Genomic DNA, 25,066 nt, shown 5'->3' with positions numbered 1-25,066 from the left:
CCTTCCACCATGTGCATGAAGAGATATGTTGGCCCTTGCTTGGAAGTGTACTTCGCCAGACTGCCAAGAACCTTGCCCTCATCCAGGCCAAGGTGGCGAGACACAGTAGTAATAACACCATAGGCCTTGTTGATCTTTGCACCAGACAGGATGCTCTTGCCAGCATACTTGGGGTCCAACATGTAGGCTGCAGTGTGTATGGGCTTCCGGCAGAAGTCTTCACGCTTTTTGATGTATTTCAGAACTGCAGTTTCCTCTGCTTGGAGCAACAGTGAAGTGGGCAGGTCAGTATGGTTTTCTTTTCTTACATCTGTAAGCAGAGTCTGAACATCAGACAGGATGGCATTGTCTCCCTCAATCCGTGAAATTCTACTACTGTAGATTTCAGGCTGCTTACCAATATATCCCAAAATACATCATCCAGGGGGATCCTCTTGATGGGGCTGTCCACATCGGCAGACTGTGATATGGCCATTTCTTGTAGACTCCTTCCCCTCCAGGAGACTGTCAAACATGATGACAACACCACCCCAACGGGTGTTGCTGGACAGCTTCAATGTGGTGCTCTTATTCTTCTCACTTTGCTTGGTGAGATTGATTGTTGCTATAACTTGATGACCCTTAACATACCTAACCTTTTCATTGGCTCTCTTGTAGAGTGTATCCATTGTTTTCGGTGCCATGATGTCCTTGAGGAGCAGATTCAATGCATGAGCAACACAGCCAATCTGTGTGATGTGTGGGTAGGACTCCTCCACTTTAGACCAAGCAGCCTTCATGTTCGCAGCATTGTCTGTCACCAATGCAAATACCTTCTGTGGTCCAAGGTCATTGACGACTGCCTTCAGCTCATCTGCAATATAGAGACCGGTGTGTGTGTTGTCCCTTGTGTCTGTGCTCTTGTAGAATACTGGTTCAGGGGTGGAGATTATGTAGTTAACTCCTTGCCCACGAACATTTGTCCACCCATCATAGATGATTGCAATACAGTCTGCGTTCTCTCTGATTTGCCTTACCTTCACATGAACTCTGTTGAACTCTGCATCCAGCAAATGAGAAGATAAAGCATGTCTGCTTGGAGAGGTGTATGCTGGGTGAAGAACATTCAGAAATCTCTTCCAATACACATTGCCTGTGAGCGTCAGAGGGGAACCAGTTGCATACACGACTCAAGCAAGACATTCATCATCATTTCTCTGACTGCGTCTGACTGAGTCAAAAACAAAATCTGATTCCAGGAGGACCATGAGCTGTTGCTATTGATAAGGTGTCTGATTCATCATTTTCACCTCAAATATAAGTAGAGGGACTTTTGTCAGAGGTTGCTTGTTGTGAGCGCAGAGGGAACTTTATGCACTTGGCCAGATGATTCTGCTTCTTTGTTGCATTCTTCACACATGATTTGGCACAGTATTTGCAAATGTACACAGCAGTTAGATTAAACAACTCCTTTGTAAGATACATGTTTTAAAATGAAACCTGTATGGGAACAGGTGAATTAACAATCCTCAGTTAGCAGGCTCAAGCAAGCTAAAACCCACATGGTAGCAAATACTAACTAAAACAAACTAAACACACTTTGCTGTAGGCTACTATTTACTAGTTAACAAAAAATCCTGTATGTCATATAAAATATATCCCCCCCCCACCCAGTATTGTAATCAAAACTTACCAGAAAGCATGTAGTCCTTGGCTCAGACAGTGTAGTAGTGTGGGCTCAATAGCATCTCATTAGTGTGCAAGATCTTGAGAATGAGCTGTACATGTGATGGAAGAGTGCACTGCATATGTGATGGAAGAATGCACTGTGCATGCAGAGGGTTGCAATTCCATTGAATTGGGGATATTTTAACCAAAATATGCCACAAGACCTAGAATTGCCTTATGTGTATCCCACAAAAAAGGTTCATTGTTATAAGCTAACTTTTTTGATGAATTTAAGCAAAATTCCCCAAATTCCCGGGCTTAACTTCCCATGGAAGATTTCCGGAAAGTTTCCGACCCTTTGCAACCCTACTTCAATCACGACACTCCAAATCCCCCCAGACTATAAGAGCTTAGAAAGCTTTTGGAAACTACACATGGAAAAAAGGGGAACCAGCTCATCTTTTTATATACATCCATTTGAAAGCCCATCCAATTGAAATCAGATACAGACATTTTCAAAAGGTAGCATTTCAAGAAATATCAGACTGACATGCATAACCTTGGAGAAACAGATATGCATGCTATATATGAAGAACCCCATTGAATATAGAGAACAGACAGATTCTGGTTGAGATTGCATATTCTCCCAGTCTTACCTATTTCTGCAGCAAGAGTAGCTATTATGCTGCTTGATTTAGCATTAACCTCTGCCTCGGCCCTCCTCAAAAAGTTGAATTTGATTCCCCCTTCATTGTGGTGCGAGTGGCTGGCCTTATCTCGTTCTGTGTAGCTGTGCAGCTTCCCTCCATCCCTCCGTCTGTCCTCTCCCCCTGGGATGCTCTTCTCAACAAGATAGAAATATCATCCCTCCTATTATGATAAGCAGGTGCAAAGAAGTCACGTCGTCAGCTCCTACCTGCGGTCGGTGACAAGCAGGCTAGGCCGCCACTCGTGGCCTACTTTGTTGAAATAGCCGCGTTTTTAAAGTCCCCCACGGTTTGTGATAAAAAGCAGTCCGAGAAGAGAGGAGGTGTATTATATTTCTGGAAGGAGATGGGAAATGTGACTGGAAAGGGGATTTCAAAATGTTTTGAATGGTGTCTAATGGGAAATAATACAGTATATTGTAAGATTCAAAGTAAAGTGCTCAGATAATGGTACATTTTATTTGGAATTGATGGAATGGGATACGTAAGACGCTATTGACTTGCCTGGTATGCTTGAAAAAGAACACAATCTCAGTCCAACTGAGTCACCATAATATTCTGAACACAGAGGGACAATTTTCTATATTTCTAATATATATATTTTTGTTCGTGTGTGTGTGCATCCATGTGTGCGTATGTGTGTGTTTTTGTGTTTTGTGTGTGCATTTACACTGAGTGTACTTTACAAGATTCACCTGGATTCACCAGTTAAGTCTATGTATGATCCCTTATTTATGCCCCTTGTTAAATCGACTTCAATCTGTGATGAAAAGGAGGAGACCGGTTAAATAAGGATTTTTATGCTTTGAGACAATTGATTGTGTATGTGTGCCATTCACAGGGTGAATTGGCAAGACAACATATTTAAGTGCCAGGCACACCGGTTTGAGTGTGTCAAGAACTGCAATGCTGCTGGCTTTTTCACGCTCAACAGTTTCCCGTGTGTATCAAGAGTGGTTCACCACCCGAAGGATATACAGCCAACTTGGCACAACTGTGGGAAGCATTGGAGTCAACATTGGCCAGCATCTCTGTGGAAGGCTTTCGACACCTTGTAGAGTCCATTCCCCAACGAAATGAGGCTGTTCTGAGGGGGAAAAGTGGGGAGTGCAACTCAGTATTAGGAAGGTGTCCTTAATGTTTTGTACACTCAGTGTACATGCATGTGATGGCGTAGGTGTGTGTAAGTGTCTAGAGGAGAGGGGGGGTTAATGCATTTAGCAATGCTTTTATGATAATAAGGACGTCCCAAAAATACTGCAAATGTGTCTGACTTTTGTGTGCTGCGATAATTCAGGTAAGCCTCTAAACAAATATCAGATTCGGCTCCATGTGGCTGATAATGAAAAGCCTCTCTGCTCTGTTGCCATGGTATCTCAGCTCACCTCTTTCTGTTTGTGCTCTCTCTCTTTTAAAAGCCTTCGTCACCAGAAGCAGAACAGACTGTAGAACCAGCACCCATTGGTGAGATCATGGCAGAACCCGAATCACAAGATGAGGTCTTTGGTAAGGAGTTTTCATTTTATTTCAGCCGTTTTCAGTTGTATGCCAGTTTTTGGTAAAGAACGAGCCGACACAAAGCAAAGTCAGACATAATACATACAGTTACAAAAGATGTAAAGGGTTGTCGTGGTTACGCTACAATGCTGTTGCTTCATAAAGATTCAAGGTTGTAGTAAAAAAGTGTTCCCTAAATGCCTTATCTGAGAGCCCCTCACCCGAAAAGCTCTCTTAAACATTGCTTCAAGTGGAATAAAAATAGGTGACGGTCCTCATTTTGGCTGCCGGTACACTTGGGGTGCCAATATTTTGCAAGGGGTGCTGGTACTAAAGCAGACAATTTGAGTTGCTGGTACTCTATACCAGTCAGCACTGGTCCACTTCAAGCAATGCTCTTAAATGTATTTTCATCAGCAGAAAAAAAGCAGTGCTTCATAACAGCATAACACACACGCAGCGCATCTCTCAATGCAGAGTATCTTTCAGTGAAGGAACCCGAGTGATGACAAGGTATCCGTGGCCCAGGGATTCATTGCTAATGGGGATGGGTGTGACCCAACCTGGTAATGGAAAGAGTGCTACATCCCCTGTTCCCTCCCTCCGCACTCTGTCAACCTGTAAATGAAGATTGTTTTTCATCCACCTCTACTCCTCTAGGCTACTTGGACTGTCTGCTCTAACAGTAAGTTGAGAGCTTTGCACATTTTGTATACATTGCGGGTGCATCCCAGGGTATGACTAGATAAATAAAAAGTCTAGAAATACAAGGAATGTATAAAAAGATGATTATGCCCTAAATGTAGTACTCCAATTTAACAGGTGAGGGCAGAATCCATTGTGTTATAGCAGAACCACAGCGAGCTGGCTGAGAGTCCTAGATGGTTGGCTACTCGTGATTTCTCTACAGTGATGGAGATTGCTACCAGTAAGGAGGCAAACAGTGCACATTAGAAATGCTGGTGTGAGTTAATTTACATTTTACATGCAGATGAGGTTTCCCATGAAGTGTTATGTCAAATTAGGTGGACATACTGTACCAGTCAAAAGTTTGGACACCTACTTATTCAAAGGTTTTTCTTTGTTTTTACTATTTTCCACATTGTAGAATAATAGTGAAGACATCAAAACTATGAAATAACACATATGGAATCATGTACATTTTTCAACAAATCAAAATATATTTTAGATTTTAGATTCTTCAAAGTAGCCACACTTTGCCTCTGACAGCTTTACACACGTTTGGTATTCTCTCAACCAGCTTCACCTAGAATACTTTTCCAACAGTCTTGAAGGAGTTCCCACATATGCTGAGCACTTGTTGGCTGCTTTTCCTTCACTCTGGTCCAACTCATCCCAAACCATCTCAATTGGGTTGAGGTCGGATGATTGTGGAAGACAGGTCATCTGATGCAGCATTCTATCACTCTCCTTTTTAGTCAAATAGCCCTTACACAGCCTGGAGGTGTGTTGGGTCATTGTCCTGTTTAAAAACAAATGATAGTCCCACTAAGCACAAACCAGATGGGATGGTGTATCGCTGCAGAATAATATGGTAGCCATGCTGGTTAAGTGTGCCTTGAATTCTAAATAAATCACTGACAGTGTCACCAGCAATGCACCATCACACCTCCTCCTCCATGCTTCACGGTGGGAACAACACATGTGGAGATCATCCGTTCACCTACTCTGCATCTCACAAAGAAACAGAACCAAAAATCTCACATTTGGACTCATCAGACCAAAGGACAGATTTCCACCAGTCTAATGTCTATTGATTGTGTTTAATGGTCCAAGCAAGTCTCTTCTTCTTATTGGTGTCCTTTAGTAGTGGTTTCCCCACTGTCAAACATGGTGGTGGCAGCATCATGGTTTGGGCCTGCTTTTCTTCAGCAGGGACAGGGAAGATGGTTCAAATTGATGGGAAGATGGATGGAGCCAAATACAGGACCATTCTGGAAGACCTGATGGAGTCTGCAAAAGACCTGAGACTGGGACGGAGATTTGTCTTCCAACAAGACAATGATCCAAAACATAAAGCAAAATCTACAATGGAATGGTTCAAAAATAAACATATCCAGGTGTTAGAATGGCCAAGTCAAAGTCCAGACCTGAATCCAATCGAGAATCTGTGGAAAGAACTGAAAACTGCTGTTCACAAATGCTCTCCATCCAACCTCACTGAGCTCGAGCTGTTTTGCAAGGAGGAATGGGAAAACATTTCAGTCTCTCGATGGTCAAAACTGATAGAGACATACCCCAAGCGACTTACAGCTGTAATCGCAGCAAAAGGTGGCGCTACAAAGTATTAACTTAAGGGGGCTGAATAATTTTGCACGCCCAATTTTTCAGTTTTTTATTTGTTAAAAAAGTTTGAAATATCCAATAAATGTCGTTCCACTTCATGATTGTGTCCCACTTGTTGTTGATTCTTCACAAAAAAATACAGTTTTATATCTTTATGTTTGAAGCCTGAAATTTGGCAAAAGGTCGCAAAGTTCAAGGGGGCCGAATACTTTCGCAAGGCACTGTATTTATCGCAAGATAAAACAATATGTTTTGAGAACCCCCTTTGTCCCTCGTACAATGGCTTCGCCTAACGATCAAAGGAAAAATGCGAATGTAAGGTAGCCTCGACATATTTCAGCATATGTTTAACCAGACACAATCGGATGGAAAATCATCTAATTGATCCTCTATCAAATCCTGAATCAAAAGCCTCAGTCACCACACACCAGACACTGTGAATTGAACAGCAAACGGTCATTCTCTCCCCCTTTTCACCATTTATCTGTTCTGATTAAAAGAGACGAGGTCTGGCTGTTGCACCCGTGGCGTTGGAGAAATGTTCTTTGTGTTCCTGCACATGAGCACACCCCTGGAACACCGTATCGACTGGGAGCCGAACAACAAACAAGCAGCTCAAAGCTGACCCCTGTGGCGCACCACTGCCTCTGATCACCATACACATGGAGACACAAAGACAACACTAATTAATGGGGAGAGGTGTGAGGTAGGCAGGGGGCGGAGAAGGCCACTGCCTGTTATTCTGTAAGGGTAATGATGACCCTAGTGCTTATCGTGTGGCACAGTGCAAAGGAAGGTCTTAGGGCTTTCGTCACGTCTCTCATTGAGAGAAGGAGGAGAAGATTAGTAAGGGAGGGAGGGAAGACAGAGGGGGAAGAGAGCGAGAAAAGGTAGAGAACGCAAAGAGAACCAGGTAATAGAGAGCTGTACGTTAGAGAGGGAAGGGAGATTGGGCAGGGAGACAGAGAAAGAGGCCAGGAATGAGCGGAGGGAAGGAAGTGAGAGAGCAGGAATGGAGAGGAAAGGTAGAGAGTGCCCCCAAGTAGCAGAACAAGAGATGAAAGCTCAGTGTGCCTTGGTTACAATGAGCACCAGATCAATAGAAAAGCCATTTTCTCTGTCTCTCGGTGTGTGTGGAGGAGAGGAGAAGAGGAGAGGAGATGGGCGGAGGGAGGGATTCAGGGTTGGGGAACAAGGTTAACTACAGGTCAAGAAGCATGAGATGTGGCATGTAACTGGGATTATTGACTGATCTAGTGTGTTTTGTTTTTGTTTGTGTGTGTGTGAGTTGGTGCTTGCGCATTCTTGCTTACATTCGCCCCTGTGCACATGTGCGCGTGTGCATGCAGGTGAGTCTGTATTCATGTACTTGACAGTGAGATGTTCTGTTATTGGCAGGTATCCTTTCATCCTCAATAATGCACCTTGTTATCAGCTGGGGATGTTACAGTGCACAGCATTTAGATTGATCCGTAACTAGAGATCCACCTGCAGCCAATTCATGTCCCATGAGTTAAACACTTGTCATTGGTCAATGCTGTGTCGGTCTAGGCTCTCCAATCAAAAATCGGTTGTTTCAAACCCCCCACCTGAAGGGAACCCTGTTTTAACCTGGGGAGATAAGATATATAGTATCACCTGATCCTAGAACAACATACAAACAACCTATACACAACTTGTCAATTATTAAACATAAACATTTGTCTGTCGGTGTACTTTGCCGATTCTGAGACGGAGGGAAAACATATTTTGGAAGGCACAAAATGGTCACCCACCAGTGACGTTCAACGAGTGACAAATTATGATTTCAGGAAGGTGGCGGAAGGGACTAGGAGTGGGATGATACCCTTTTGTTTATACCGTACAAAGTTGAAAATGAGGAAGCTCTTTCTTTAACTGGAACGTTAGCCCGGCTCAGGTTCTGCTATAAAGTGTTAAGGGATTTGAGAGAGTTCCGATGCAGGTGAAAGTCGTTGATCTCATTTAAGAAAGGAGACACTTACCCTGACACATCGAATGCAATTATTATCCCTGCAGCCCTCATCAACTTTTTATAGGGATGCGCTTCAAAGCTGTTCTTATGCAACTCACCTGGTGTCAACCTAATATAGAGAAAATCACTGGGTTGGCTTTTTGATTCATTAACCTGTTGCGACGACCAAACCCGGATCCGGGATTCTATTTATAGACCTAAGCTCATTACCATAACGCAACGTTAACTATTCATGAAAATCGCAAATGAAATAAATATGCTATCTCTCAAGCTTAGCCTTTTGTTAACAACACTGTCATCTCAGATTTTCAAAATATGCTTTTCAACCATAGGAAAACAATCATTTGTGTAACAGTAGCTAGCTAGCGTAGCATTTAGCGTTAGCATTAGCGTTAGCATTTAGCAAGCAACTATCACAAAAACAAGTAAAGCCTTAAAATAAAATAACTTACCTTTGAAGAACTTCTGATGTTTTCAATGAGGAGACTCAGTTAGATAGCAGATGCTCAGTTTTTCCAAAAAGATTCTTTGTGTATTAGAAATAGCTCCGTTTTGTACATCACATTTGGCTACCAAAGAAAAAATAAAATAAAACGAAAATTCAGCCCTCAAAACGCAAACTTTTTTCCAAATTAACTCCATAATATCGACTGAAACATGGCAAACGTGGTTTAGAATCAATCCTCAAGGTGTTTTTCCACATATCTCTTCGATGATATATCCTTCGTGGAAGCCTGGTTTCTCCTTGCTCTCAAATGGAAAAATAAGTGCACCTGGCTTTGCGCTCCAATTTCGACGCAGGGACACCAGGCGGACACTTGGAAAATGTAGTCTCTTACGGTCAATCTTCCAATGATATGCCTACAAATACGTCACAATGCTGCAAACACGTTGGGGAAACGACAGAAAGTGTAGGCTCATTCCTTGCGCAATCACAGCCATATAAGGAGACAATGGAAAACAGAGCTTCAGAGATTCTGCTCATTTCCTGGTTGACGCATCATCTTGGTTTCGCCTGTAGAATGAGTTCTGGGGCACTTACAGACAATATCTTTGCAGATTCTGAAACTTCAGAGTGTTTTCTTTCCAAAACGGTCAATAATATGCATCTTTTCGTGACAAAATATTGCGCTTAAAACGGGAACGTTTTTTATCCAAAAATGAAATAGCGCCCCTAGAGATCCAAGAGGTTAAGATAAGCAACATCGGCCAAAGGACAGAGAGAGAGATTTGGGGGCTTGATCTTTTCATTGTTGAATTGACAGCTCTCTCTCTTGCGAAACAACATTTCATGTCAATGAGACAAATTATCCAATTATCCAATATTATTACTATTATTGTTGTTGTTGTTATTATTATATTAGAAGTGTGGGCTTTGTTAGGGCACTGACACAACAGGTATGTAACATTCAGGTTTGATGGATCCTGATCTCGTGTCAGTCTGTAGTCCAGGCTCTTTTATGGTGTGCTGTTTTTATCAGGCGTTAATATCAAACCGTTCTTAACAGGCTGTTAGCACTCTGTTATTTTGTCAAATGCCTCTTTCTAGAACTCTCATCAACTTCGAGAGAGGAAAGAATATTCATTATTGCTCTCAAGCACATTGACCGAAACAATTTGACGGCTTGGTACAGAGAGTAAAAAATATGGAATTCCCCACCAAATTGCCATGGTTAAAGTGGTTTGTGAGAGCCAGCTTAGTGGTGTGTTCTGTTTCAGTTGGCATCAGCAAACCTCTCCTGTCGCTGAGGCCTCTCAAGCGATAAGGTCTCTAACGTATCCACGCCACACTTTCTGTTAACAGACTTTGCAGTCGTTTTCCAGTCCTGAGCAAACACACCCCAGTCAGCATTTGTGTGCTGCTAAAAGGCCATTATGGCTCCATTACCTAGATCTGCTCCGGGGCCTACACTCAGGCTGCAGCCACAGTCCAGGTCTGTCTGTGTCCGCCCTGGCTCCAGATCCTCTGGATCTGCCTGTCAGTCTGTCACTCCACCCCCCACCCCCTCGTCCGTCCGTTCGTTCTCGGAATAGAATTAAACCAACATTAGCTGGGAGATTCGAATCAAGATCTCTCGTGGTGCTGTCGCTGTGGTTCTCTTTCACTGAGGACAGGGTGGTCTAGGCCTAAGGGTCGTCACAGGGATGTGAGAGGCTCTCTGAGCATACCCCAATGCAGGTGAATGTTTTCTCATGCTGGAGAAGGTTTCAGGCCACGTGGGTGTATATATTTTTTCCGATCCACTTGAACTACGTTTGCTCTTTAAGCTCAAGGAAAGTGTGGCCAAAGTCTGTGGGACCGACATTATGAAACCAAAACTGTGTGCTCAAGTAGTCAACCTTGAAACCCGGGAAAGTCAAAATAGCTAAAATGACTCGATTCAGATATTGAATTTAATTCAAAAGCTACTGGAATAAATTGCTGAATGTCTTGGCTATAAAAGAAGGGAAAAAATAGAGGAATAGACATGGGTCTTCTACCTTTTATGAACGAGCAATTCCGTTCAAGATCTCCACCGTCTTGCCTCTTTCAAGAAAATTGAATGATTTCACCATAAGTCAATTATTACTTATTTCATGTTTGCGTCTTGGTTCTGATTGCATTTGTGACCTGGCCCGTCCTCTGCCTTTTCTAACGGGCGTGCTGCTGCCTTGCCTATGCTGCAGCAGACTGCATTAGTCTGTCCCAGGGCTGATTGGGTTAAGAGCTCTATGCTCTTCTGTTCTGGCTGAAGGAGAAGAGGATATGAGTGGGTGCTCCTGGCTCCCTTCGCTCCATCCGTCGATCGCTCGTTTGTCTGTTCGTTACTAACTCCATTGTAAAGCTCCAAGGGTCAGGATGTAAAATGAAAAGTGAACCACAACATGCCAGGGAATTAGATTTTCTTCTGGGCCTGTTAAAAGTTTTCTTGTCTATCAGACAAGACTGCGAGGGATGTTGGACACCTTATCCAGATAAAACAGGGCCTGCTCTGTGTACTTTATTTGTTTATTGTTTGCTGCTTGCACTTTAACAACATAGACTGAGAGAGAATTCCTCTGTTTTGTCTCTCTTTCTCTCTCCCGTACTTTGTTCCTCTCTCTCTTTATATCTACAGGTAACTGACAAAATAATGGAAACACTTGAATACATGAGGGATACAATGTACAGTATATTGAAAGCAGGTGCTTTCACACAGGTGCGGTTCCTGAGTGAATTAATCAATTAACATCCCATCATGCTTAGGGTCATGTATAGAAATGCTGGGCAGGCCATTATTTAGCTACAGTCTTTCGCTGTGCCTTATGTCAGGCCGTATATAAAAGTGGCTGATGGCTCAGGCATTTGTCTCGGTGGCTGGGGCTACCACTAGCTGGTACAGCAGGCACTAGACCCTGGCACTGCCACAGCAGAGCTCCTCGCCACTCAAAAGCGTTGATTGTTGAGAGCCACCATTCATCACTGGGCCAGTGTTCTCTGCTTTGACACCATTGTTCAGATTCTCTCACTGTCTCTGTCTTTATCTCTCTGTCTTTCTTTCTGTATTTTCTCTTCTCTTCTCTTTCTTTCTCTTCTCTTTTTTCTTTCTTTCTCCTTTTTTTCTTTCTCTCTCTCTCTGTCTCTGTCTCTGTGTCTGTGAGAAAAGCTAAAGCAAATGTGAGAAGTAGTTTGACAGTGAACTTGCTAACCCATAAAGTTGGTGCACTACTTCTGGCCAGAGTCTCCTATCAGAAAATAGAGTGCCATTTTGGACACATACTAGGTTGATATCCATCTGACCAAGCGTGTGCTTCACTGGAGGGACTGGTCAACAAGTGCAGTATAGGACCTGGGTCCACGTAATGCTTCCACAGAGAGAGAGAGAGAGCGGCCGATAGTGAAATGTACAATATAACCGAGAATGGTCGGCAATGTCTTGTTGAGTCATTCATTCAGTGATGGGGCTACATGCATTGTGTGGGAGTTTGTGTGTGTATCGCATGTGTGTGAGTTAGTGGATCAGTGGGTCCAGAGTCCCAGGGTCCACCTCATCTTGCCTTGACCATCTGGCTGGACAATTAGGGAGTGTGTGAACAGCTGGTGATGGATGGTTGATGGCTATTGTAGAGGAAGGAACGGACATCCGTCACTCATCACTCTGGGAAAGCATTTGGACCTAGTGTAGCCCACTGTTTCCCCATTCCCAAAATCCCCCCCCCCCCCTGATGCTTCTTCCCTAACAAACTTGCCAGAGCGAGTCGTATAGCTTTTGACGATTGCTTTCTGAACTTTCCGTGAACCTGTGTGATAAGATAAAGTGTCTTCAGGAAATTGAGCGAGCAGTGTTTTTCTGTCCTGTCAGTACTAGTGCAGATGGTAGATTCAGATGTGTATAGATGGTCTGTTTTTATGGTGTTTTTCTGACTCTCCACTTGATACACTAAGTCTTTGATCCAAGATGGCGTAGCAGTAGGACGTGTTGTCGTGTCGTGTCCCTTGTATATATCGTTTGTTTTCGTTTTTTTCTTCTTATATCTTTAAAACATTTTGCTGAACCTCAACTTCTTCTAAATACTCTCCTGCAACCCGCCTCACCCAACGTAGCTATTTTTCCTAAAGTATTTATATTTACTTCGGATCTGGAACCCCTCAACTGAAGCTAGCCAACTAACTACCAGCTTCAGCAAAACATTGCTAGCGGTCTTCAGCTAACCGGTCATCAGCTAACCTTTAGCTCGGAAAGCTCTCGCCAGTTCGAACAACGCAACTCTAACCAGAACATAACGGACTTATTTATTTTTTTTATTTTTATTTCTCATCCCCGGATTCCCACCGCAAACGGAACATTTGGAGCTCCTGGGCTACAATATCCTGACCCACGACCGGTCCATCGATGTCACCGCATGAAGAAGAATAAACAGACTCCCCCCATCGCGACGTCCCCAAAGGCTAACTCTCTAGCCCTTGCTATCTCCTTGCTTGCAAATTCGGCCTGCTAACTGCTAGCTTGTTTAGCCCGGTCCGCTAACTGCTACCGTGTTTAGCACCGTCTACTAACTGTTAGCTTGTTAGCACAGGCCTGCTAACCGTCTGAATCGCCGCGTCCCAAACACTCACTGAACCCATATTTACTTTCTATCCCTTTTCGATTTTTAATTTGTTTATACCTTCCGGTAACCTGCCTCACCCAATGTGATACGGAACCGCTATTATCTTTACATTTTTAGAACACACTCAAGAACCTCCAGAAGCTAACCAGCTAACTGGCTACAAGCTATTTAGTCATTGTTAGTTTTCTAACCTGGATAACACTCGCCAGTCCAGCTTCCCTGCCCCATCCACCGCTGCCCCCTGGACACTGATCACTTGGCTACATAGCTGATGCATGCTGGACTGTCCATTAATCACGGTAATCCATTCTGCTTGTTTATGTTTTATCTGTCGGCCCCAGCCGCACTTAGGCTCTGTGTGTAGTTAATCCGACCCTCTCTGCCTAATCAATCGCCATTCTACCTGCTGTTGTTGTGCCACCATACCCCTGTTTGCGCATTATGCCCTGAATATATTCTACCATGCCCAGAAACCTGCTCCTCTTATTCTCTGTCCCCAACGCCCTAGGCGACCAGTTTTGATAGCCTTCAGCCGCACCCTCATACTACTCCTTCTCTGTTCCGCGGGTGATGTGGAGGTAAACCCAGGCCCTGCATGTCCCCAGGCACCCTCATTTGTTGACTTCTGTGATCGAAAAAGCCTTGGTTTCATGCATGTCAACATCAGAAGCCTCCTCCCTAAGTTTGTCTTACTCACTGCTCTAGCACAGCCTGCTAACCCTGATGTCCTTGCCGTGTCTGAATCCTGGCTCAGGAAGGCGACCAAGAATTCTGAGATTTCCATACCCAACTATAACATCTTCCGTCAAGATAGAACTGCCAAAGGGGGAGGAGTTGTAGTCTACTGCAGAGATAGCCTGCAAAGTAATGTCATACTTTCCAGGTCCATACCCAAACAGTTCGAACTACTAATTTTGAAAATTACTCTCTCCAGAAATAAGTCTCTCACTGTTGCCGCCTGCTACCGACTCCCCTCAGCTCCCAGCTGTGCCCTGGACACCATTTGTGAATTGATCGCCCCCCATCTAGCTTCAGAGTTTGTTCTGTTAGGTGACGTAAACTGGGATATGCTTAACACCCCGGCAGTCCTACAATCTAAGCTAGATGCCCTCAATCTCACTCAAATCATCAAGGAACCCACCAGGTACAACCCTAACTCTGTAAACAAGGGCACCCTCATAGACGTCATCCTGACCAACTGGCCCTCCAAATACACCTCCGCTGTCTTCAACCAGGATCTCAGCGATCACTGCCTCATTGCCTGTATCCGCTACGGAGCCGCAGTCAAACGACCACCCCTCATCACTGTCAAACGCTCCCTAAAACACTTCTGTGAGCATGCCTTTCTAATCGACCTGGCCCGGGTATCCTGGAAGGACATTGACCTCATCCCGTCAGTTGAGGATGCCTGGTCTTTCTTTAAAAGTAACTTCCTCACCATTTTAGATAAGCATGCTCCGTTCAAAAAATGCAGAACTAAGAACAGATATAGCCCCTGGTTCACTCCAGACCTGACTGCCCTCGACCAGCACAAAAACATCCTGTGGCGGACGGCACTAACATCGAATAGTCCCCGCGATATGCAACTGTTCAGGGAAGTCAGGAACCAATACACACAGTCAGTCAGGAAAGCTAAAGCCAACTTCTTCAGGCAGAAGTTTGCATCCTGTAGCTCCAACTCCAAAAAGTTCTGGGACACTGTGAAGTCCATGGAGAACAAGAGCACCTCCTCCCAACTGCCCACTGCACTGAGGCTAGGTAACACGGTCACCACCGATAAATCCATGATTATCGAAAACTTCAACAAGCATTTCTCAACGGCTGGCCATGCCTTCCGCCTGGCTACTCCAACCTCGGCCAACAGCCCCCCCCCCCCCCCCCCTGCAGCTACTCGCCCAAGCCTCTCCAGGTTCTCCTTTACCCAAATCCAGATACCAGATGTTCTGAAAGAGCTGCAAAACCTGGACCCGTACAAATCAGCTGGGCTTGACAATCTGGACCCTCTATTCCTGAAACTATCCGCCGCCATTGTCGCAACCCCTATTACCAGCCTGTTCAACCTCTCTTTCATATCGTCTGAGATCCCCAAGGATTGGAAAGCTGCCGCAGTCATCCCCCTCTTCAAAGGGGGCGACACCCTGGACCCAAACTGTTACAGACCTATATCCATCCTGCCCTGCCTATCTAAGGTCTTCGAAAGCCAAGTCAACAAACAGGTCACTGACCATCTCGAATCCCACCGTACCTTCTCCGCTGTGCAATCTGGTTTCCGAGCCGGTCACGGGTGTACCTCAGCCACGCTCAAGGTACTAAACGATATCATAACCGCCATCGATAAAAGACAGTACTGTGCAGCCGTCTTCATAGACCTTGCCAAGGCTTTCGACTCTGTCAATCACCGTATTCTTATCGGCAGACTCCGTAGCCTCGGTTTTTCGGATGACTGCCTTGCCTGGTTCACCAATTACTTTGCAGACAGAGTTCAGTGTGTCAAATCGGAGGGCATGCTGTCCGGTCCTCTGGCAGTCTCTATGGGGGTGCCACAGGGTTCAATTCTCGGGCCGACTCTTTTCTCTGTATATATCAATGATGTTTCTCATGCTGCGGGCGATTCCCTGATCCACCTCTACGCAGACGACACCATTCTATATACTTCCGGCCCGTCCTTGGACACTGTGCTATCTAACCTCCAAACGAGCTTCAATGCCATACAGCACTCCTTCCGTGGCCTCCAACTGCTCTTAAACGCTAGTAAAACCAAATGCATGCTTTTCAACCGTTCGCTGCCTGCACCCGCACGCCTGACCAGCATCACCACCCTGGATGGTTCCGACCTTGAATATGTGGACATCTATAAGTACCTAGGTGTCTGGCTAGACTCTAAACTCTCCTACCAGACCCATATCAAACATCTCCAATCGAAAATCAAATCAAGAGTCGGCTTTCTATTCCGCAACAAAGCCTCCTTCACTCACGCCGCCAAACTTACCCTAGTAAAACTGACTATCCTACCGATCCTCGACTTCGGCGATGTCATCTACAAAATTGCTTCCAACACTCTACTCAGCAAACTGGATGCAGTTTATCACAGTGCCATCCGTTTTGTCACTAAAGCACCTTATACCACCCACCACTGTGACTTGTATGCTCTAGTCGGCTGGCCCTCGCTACATATTCGTCGCCAGACCCACTGGCTCCAGGTCATCTACAAGTCCATGCTAGGTAAAGCTCCGCTTTATCTCAGTTCACTGGTTACGATGGCAACACCCATCCGTAGCACGCGCTCCAGCAGGTGTATCTCACTGATCATCCCTAAAGCCAACACCTCATTTGGCCGCCTTTCGTTCCAGTTCTCTGCTGCCTGTGACTGGAATGAATTGCAAAAATCGCTGAAGTTGGAGACTTTTATCTCCCTCACCAACTTCAAACATCTGCTATCTGAGCAGCTAACCGATCGCTGCAGCTGTACATAGTCTATTGGTAAATAGCCCACCCATTTTCACCTACCTCATCCCCATACTGTTTTTATTTATTTATTTTTCTGCTCTTTTGCACACCAATATCTCTACCTGTACATAACCATCTGATCATTTATCACTCCAGTGTTAATCTGCATAATTGTAATTATTTGCCTACCTTCTCATGCATTTTGCACACAATGTATATATAGACTCCCCTTTTTTCTACTGTGTTATTGACTTGTTAATTGTTTACTCCATGTGTAACTCTGTGTTGTCTGTTCACACTGCTATGCCTTACCTTGGCCAGGTCGCAGTTGCAAATGAGAACTTGTTCTCAACTAGCCTACCTGGTTAAATAAAGGTGAAATAAAAAAAATAAAAAACAAGCACTCAGGATGATGATGTAATTATGCGAGTGGTCAGATAGCGTATTGAACAACTGATGTGGCTCATACAATGGAATGTCTTTTTCGTAATGCCAGTAGAGTTTTTTTTAAAAGACTCCATCTACAACAAGAGTCATATCAAGCCATATTTGATATATGGACAAAAAGCTTAACGTAATTTTTTTTGCACCATTTTGTGAATTAGCATGGAAAAGTTGCAGTATGAGATATCCCCAAGGTATGTTTGAGCAAAACACTCACTTGGTAACACCCCCATCTGTAAAACCTGTTAGCGAAATCAATGCAGGGATCCAACCCCCTAGATTCGCACTGGTGTGTCATTCTAAGTTAAAGTGCATATAATAAAACAAATCCCCATCAAAATCCTTCTATCTGGTTGTGTCCGAACACAAACGAATGAGACCCCACCTTGGAAAAGGCAGATTCTAACGAACACGATGGTGTTCTCTATGACCCCCACAAGTGTCACGGGATGCGTCTGAAGGTAACTGGTACGGATTTTTTTTTTTTTACGAATGGAAGTATATATATTCTATGAATATGTATAAAAAAAATACAAAATATAGATTTATATATATACACACAGTTGAAGTTTGAAGTTTACATACACTTAGGTTGGAGTCATTAAAACTCGTTTTTCAACCACTCCAAAATGTCTTGTTAACAAACTATAGTTTTGGCAAGTCGGTTAGGACATCTACTTTGTGCGTGACACAAGTAATTTTTCCAGCAATTGTTTACAGGCAGATTATTTCACTTATAATTCACTATATCACAAATCCAGTGGGTCAGAAGTTTACATACACTAAGTTGACTGTGACATTAAACGGATTGGAAAATTCCAGAAAATTATGTCATGCTTTAGAAGCTTCTGATAGGCTAATTGACATCATTTGAGTCAATTGGAGGTGTACCTGTGGATGTATTTCAAGGCCTACCTTCAAACTCAGTGCCTCTTTGCTTGACATCATGGGAAAATCAAAAGAAATCAGCAAAGATCTCAGAAAAAAAATTGTAGACCTCCACAAGTCTGGTTCATCAACAGCAAATGACCATGTGAAGATGCTGGAGGAACCAGGTCCAAAAGTATCTACAGTGGGGCAAAAAAGTATTTAGTCAGCCACCAATTGTGCAAATTCTCCCACTTAAAAATACTTATTTTCCACCATAATTTGCAGAAATTCATAAAAAATCCTACAATGTGATTTTCTGGATTTTTTTTCTCATTTTGTCTGTCATAGTTGAAGTGTACCTATGATGAAAATTACAGGCCTCTCGCATCTTTTTAAGTGGGAGAACTTGCACAATTGGTGGCTTACTAAATTTTTTTTGCCTCACTGTATATCGACATAACCTGAAAGGCCACTCAGCAAGGAAGAAGCCACTGCTCCAAAACCACCATTAAAAAAAAGCCAGACTACAGTTTGCAATTGCACATGGGGACAAAGATCGTACTTGTTGGATAAATATCCTCTGGTCTGATGAAACAAAAATAGAACTGTTTGGCCATATTGACCATCGTTATTTTTGGAGGAAAATGGGGGAGGTGTAACAGTATAACTTTAGTCTGTCCCCTCGCCCATAACCGGGCTCGTACCAGGGACCCTCTGCACACGTCAACAACAGTCACCCACGAAGCTTCGTTACCCATCACTCCACAAAAGCCGCGGCACTTGCAGAGCAAGGGGAACCACTACTTCAAGGTCTCAGAGCAAGTGACGTCACCGATTGAAATGATGTTAGCGCGCACCACCGCTAACTAGCTAGCTATTTCACATCCATTACACTCACCCCCATTTTGATCTCCTCCTTTTCCGCAGCAACCAGAGATCCGGGTCAACAGCATCAATGTAACAGTATAACTTTAGTCCGTCCCCTCGCCCATTCCCGGGCTCGAACCAGGGACCCTCTGCACACATCAACAACTGACACCCACGAAGCATCGTTACCCATCGCTCCACAAAAGCCGCGGCCCTTGCAGAGCAATGGGAACCACTACTTCAAGGTCTCAGAGCAAGTGACGTCACCGATTTGAAACGCTATTAGCGCACACCACCGCTAACTAGCTAGCCATTTCACATCCGTTACAGAGGCTTGAAAGCCAAAGAACACCATCCCAACCGTGAAGCACGGGGTTGTCAGCATCATGTTGTGGGGGTGCTTTGCTGCAGGAGGGACAGGTGCACTTCACAAAATAGATGGCATCATGAGGAGAGAAAATGATGTGGATATATTGAAGCAACATCTCAAGACATCAGTCAGGAAATTAAAGCTTGGTTGCAAATGGGTCTTCCAAATGGACAATGACCCCAAGCATATTTCCGAAGTTGTGGCAAAATGGCTTCAGGACAACAAAGTCAAGGTATTGGAGTGGCCATCACAAAGCCCTGACCTCAATCCCATAGAAAATTTGTGGGCAGAACTGAAAAAAAACATGGGCGAGCAAGGAAGCCTACAAACCTGACTCAGTTACACCTGCTCTGTCAGGAGGAATGGGCCAAAATTCACCCAACTTATTGTGGGAAGCTTGTGGAAGGCTACCCGAAACATTTGACCCAAGATAAACAATTCAAAGGCAATGCTACCAAATACTAATTGATTGTATGTAAACTTCTGACCCACTGGGAATGTGATGAAAGAAATAAAAGCTGAAATAAATAATTATATCTACTATTATTCTGACATTTCACATTCTTAAAATAAAGTGGTGATCCTAACTAACCTAAGACAGGAAATTTTTACTAGGATTAAATGTCAGGGATTGTGAAAACTGAGTTTAAATGTATTTGGCTAAGGTTTATGTTAACATCCGACTTCAACTGTATATAAGTCAAAAGTTTGGACACCTGCTCACACCAGGTATTTTCTTAATTCTTTCCTTTTTCTACATTGTAGAACTATAGTGAATCATCAAAACTATGAAATAACACATGGAATCATGTAGTAACGAAAAAAAGTGTTCAAGCTGTCTTGTTGACAGCTTTGCACTCTCCTAGATTTAGGACAGAAACTTCAAAACCTTGTTTCTTATGATTCATTTTTTTGACTGTCCTTTTTGCCATTTAGGAATATGTTATTCAATGCTTTTCTATGGGCTTTAGTAATCAAGGACAACATCCTATATTTTTATCAAATCATTTTTGATACTCTTTTTATTACCTAAAGAGGTCCTTAAATTGAAAATGTGATTTGACCTTCTTAAAACAACTCCATATGTCAGCGTAGCACCCCCTCCTCCCCCAACATCTTAGACTCTAACTAATGAAACATGACGTAAAGAGGAAATGGAATGAAGCAAGAAGAAATGAAGCAAGAAGAAATGAAGCAAGAAGACGAAAGCCCACGTTTTTATATGTTCATCTAAAGCAGGATAATGGTGGATTGTGCTCGGGGTGTTGCAAAATCCATTGTCACCGACTGGATTTACTCCTGTTCCGTTTAAGTTTGCCATTGATCCAGAACAATGGTGATGGGAGAGGAAACTAACTAGTGTATTCTATGGGCATACTGTTAATGGAGGCTGCGTTAGCCCACATTCACACAGCAAACAGCTGTCTTGTCTAGGAGGTGGCAAGGCAAAAGTCCCTGTACATACGCACACACACACACACACACACTGTGGATTGATCAATAGCAACCTGTTGATGCTGTATCTGCCTGCTCTGTCCTGTTCTGTGCTGTTGTTACCTAACACCTTTTACTTGAGAGGGGAGAGATTATGGGCTAGAAACCCCATGAGAGAGAGAGAGAGAGAGAGTGAGTAAAAGACAGCGAGGGAGAGGGAGACAGGGAGAATGAGAGTAAAAGAGACGGAGTAAAATTCTGAAAGAAAAAGAATCTTGAGAGAGAGATAATGCTCTGAGTGAGATGTTCTTTGCCAGTAAACAGATCAGTGCGAAAAGCTTTGGCCGGTGTTGACAGAAGAGTTGAGGTTCCATCATCGCTGGCAGTGGTGCCAGCCTCACTGGGACTAGATTAGATTACAATGTAAACCTCAACACTGAGTGCATGCTGAATAGTGAAGATTGGCACTACCACTGACACATTTTTATCATCAATTTTGTCCTGGGTAAAAGCTGATATCACATACATGCTTTCATTGTTCCCCATAGGAGAACCCTTTTTGGTTACAGGTAAAAGCTGAACCAAAAACCCTCTGTGGAAAGGGTTCTACATGGAACCCGAAAGGGTTGTACCTCGCACCAAAAAGGGTTCTCCGTTTTTCTAAGTGCGTACACAGGTTTGGTTGAGCTGTTATTTCTGACGTACACATGATTCCACATTTGGAATGAGCAGTTGTAGGAAGTGAAGATCACAGAAGTCATGCAAGGGGCTTGGCGGTTCAAGGACCGAGGCGAAAAAATAAGGGGTTTAGCATCTGTAGCATCCCCTCTATCTGCCACTGAGAAATCTCCGGAGGACAGCCTGTCCATGAATGCCTGACGAGTCTGAAGACAGAGGGTCATTCTCCCCGGGGCCTGTGGGCGGATCCATGATGAATGCTGTGACAGAGTGGGTGGTGGCAGTTTTTTACTCCTGGGTGGGTGGTCTGGTCAAGGGCCACATAGCTGCTTCTTAGAGGAATATTTCCCGTGCCTGGGTCCCACCACTATGGGTGGATCCTAGCTGGCTCCTTGTTGTCGTTACAGACGCTGGTCCACCAGAAGGCTAAACCGTCCTCTGCACTACAGGGGCCCATGAGGAGAGAGATTGAGATCCAAGGCCCACTCGCTGCATTTTTTCCCTCTCCTCTCTTGTCTATTTGTCACTGTGGGTTGTCGCTTCTCCTTCTTCTCCTCTCACTCGGGCACTACAGAGCTTCTTGTTATGGATTAGTCATAGCTTGGTAAATAAGCACATATTTAAAGTACACTCTTAGAAAAAAGGCTTCCAAAAGGATTCTGCGGCCATCTCCATAGGATAACCACTTTTGGTTCCAGGTGGAACCCTCTTTGGAAAGGGTTCCACATGGAACCAAATGGGATTCTTTTAAAGGCTTCTCTGACTTTAAAGGGTAAGGAGACAGCCGAAGAAGCCGTTTTGGTTTTAGATGGCACCTTTTTTTTTTTCTTCTAAGAGTGTAGATCAATAACATGCCTGATTTTGAAGTGGTCCATCTCCCAAGAGAATATGTACTGTGACACGATGAGTGGCTGTGTGCTTTTCAACCATTTCAACCAAGGCCTATCATCTGTCTCCAGCCAGGCCCTGTGCCTGCCTCAGCCTGCCCTGTGACAGACACGTTGCCCTTGAGAGCCTCATTAGATGTTCTCATCGGAAGAGCAAGAGATCAAGAAAAGTGAGCGTAGCGTGTTACATTGCAAAACCCCGAGCAGCTCTGTAGAGACCTTTCTACCCCCCCCCCCCCCCCTTCAGTGTTCTGCGTCAGCCCGCCCATTCATTTCCCTTTCATGTTGTTGACAAGCACCAGTGTTTTATCATCCCCCGCTATCTCTGCTACTGCATCTTTGCTTGAGGAGAGGGGTAAGCATGGCTGTGTTAATGTAATGAAGGGGCACACTGTGGATAAACCGCCTCTTTTTCTCTCTCTCTCTTTCGATCCCTGTATCTCACTTTTCATCTGGCTTTTTTTTTAGGCTCTTTGAGTCTTGTTTTCCCCAAAGATGACGCAAAATGTTTATTTGTAGGGTTTTTGCTTTGGGCCTGCTTTCGACATTCCAGTGCCACTTCGTTAGGGCCTTACAATGTACAGTACATTGCGTATAAAGTGGGGCTGACGTTTGTGACACAACTCGGTGTCTTACAGCAATGTAGTTAATGAAATGTAATCGTTCACAATTGTTGAACGGCGGCGTGGCAATGCGCTACACTTGTCCTGAGCATGCGACTCACAGCGTTTCCCAATAGAAAACGGAGTGAGATTAAGCTCGGTTATCTGTGGAGGGAACCGTGCTCTTAACTTACTTGCCAGGGAGAGTGTGTGAGAGAGACTTTATTTAATCAGCGTTCCCGTCCTGATGATTGAATGACTGACGATATGTGTTATTAGGATGAAGTGGAGACGGTGGCCCGATGCAGACAGATTCTGATTGCACCTGCGACTAGTGGCCGAGCCTAATGGAGACCGAGAGTCCTGTTCAGGTCTCTGTCGCAGTTTTCCTGTCAGGGAACCAAAGACGAAGCACTAAAGGGGTATTCCACCTCAAAATCAAAGTCAGTCAGATGTGTTTAGACATTTTTTAAACACAGTCTAATATCAAGATGAATATTTATCGTTATAAACTTTATTCATAACTGTATTATTATTTTTAGATGAGCAATGCAAAACTATAAAACTGTACGTTTGTTGGAGTTTCAATCTGCAGAGGTGTTTCAATGTCAAAGCATGTAACACACACCTAGATAACCGCACCTATGGATTACCTTTCCCAGAGTCACAGAGCGAGGGAGAAGGACAAGGGGTTAGACAGATTATTCAGCGTTTTTTTGTTGTGTTTGCCAAGCATACAAGATGCGAGGTGACTTGTCATCATACTGTAAGTGCAGTGGAAAGGGCTTATCAGAGCAACGCTAGTAGTTTTGTTTTGCTGAGATAGTGGGTTTGCTGGTAGTTGATGATGGAGGTGATGGAGCGAGATGGCTCTGTAACATAACAGGGCCACTGCCGGGAGGAAATAAGTCTGAACAGTTTGCTCATATTGGGGAGCTGCTGGAACACCAGAGCACAGGCACTGCTTTCATCATCATCTTATAACATCAAATCACTATGTCTTTATAGCATTGTCACAGCAGCACAAACCTCAACCACGTCTACTGGGGAAATATCTCTCTCATCCTCTCTCTCATCCTCTCTCCTTCCTTTTCATACTATATCAATGAATCTCTCTCTCTCTCTCTCTCCTGCTCTTTCTTTTCTCTGTCCTGCTCTTCTAGTCTCTCATATTCCATGTTGTGAGGTGTAGGATCGCAATTACAGTTGCCTTTCACCAAGGTGACAAGGGATGTTTGGTTCTGTGATTTGTTCACTGGGAAGGTATCAAGGTCTTAGTGACTCCTAGAGAAATAAGGAAAGATGTACTGGTGGCATCCTGGTTCCCCAATATGGCTTTGAGCTTCGGTTGAGACCAGCCGTCCTTTCATCCTTTTACACAATCATATCTAAGAGCAATTTGTTTTAGTAAGTAAATGGCTTCCGCTACAGAGAACCTGCTTTCATGGTAGATATTTCATTTCAGTGTTGCCAGTTCAAGTGCCTGTGATTTGTCGTTGTAGCTGACTCTAGCAGTATGGCTCTACCTCCATGTACATCATTCACACAACTCTAACAGTCTCAGCGTCCGTGCTTTATTTGTACTCAGATGTATGCGTCTCTTTGATCATAGAATAGGAAAATTTGTCAGTAGATCCAGATCTGGAAGTTCGGTTTGGTTCTCCAAATTGCAATTACATTTTTCTTTTTTTTTTTTTTAATGTTTTATTCTAAATGCTGTGATATCCTTCCATCTGAACGCCTTGTTGATCCATTTTGAGTTATTGTTGAGGTCTTTCTCGAACCCAATGGTCTGCTCAAACCGGCTCAAACCAACGCCTGCCTTGCAGTTGCTCAGGCGTCAGATAAGTGTCACTGTGCATCGGGTTGAAAATCCATACTTATAGGAGTTATTTTAGTGACACTGGCCTCCTTGTCCCACATAAATAACTATGCGGCTCTGACAATAGACCACTGTTGAGGAAATATTAGCATGCGGATTCCACTGTTGTTTTTTCCTACACCATTTCGTCCAGTATAGTGTCTACATTGTTCTTCGGGGATCGCTGCGCTGCATGCCCTGTGCTCCGGGAGCTAGCTAGCATGGTGGCTTCTGTCAGAAGGGATAAGTTACAGTTAATACCGTAGATCTTAGCGTCCCACTGATGGCCAGAGTGTCCATTCGCACATGTAGAAAACAAATGGAGAAATGTGTGAATTAGTGTGTCAGCGTTGGACATTCAATGACTGACCTCGGGATATGAGTA

General features: G+C 44.0%; 1 protein-coding gene across 1 annotated transcript in view; it reads left to right on the top strand.

Annotated features, from left to right (window-relative positions):
- LOC139394505 (myelin basic protein b) overlaps positions 1 to 25,066 on the top strand; it is a 53,344-nt gene that overhangs the window by 27,152 nt on the left and 1,126 nt on the right. The window contains exon 3 of the mRNA XM_071142582.1: positions 3,773 to 3,860. Coding sequence (XP_070998683.1) covers positions 3,773 to 3,860 — 88 coding nt within the window. The remainder of the gene's footprint in view (positions 1 to 3,772; positions 3,861 to 25,066) is intronic.

This window comes from Oncorhynchus clarkii, chromosome 3 (genome assembly GCF_045791955.1).
Source record: "Oncorhynchus clarkii lewisi isolate Uvic-CL-2024 chromosome 3, UVic_Ocla_1.0, whole genome shotgun sequence".
NCBI lineage: Eukaryota > Metazoa > Chordata > Actinopteri > Salmoniformes > Salmonidae > Oncorhynchus > Oncorhynchus clarkii.
Note: the sequence above shows the minus strand (reverse complement) of the source record. Positions and strands in the feature narration are given on the sequence as shown.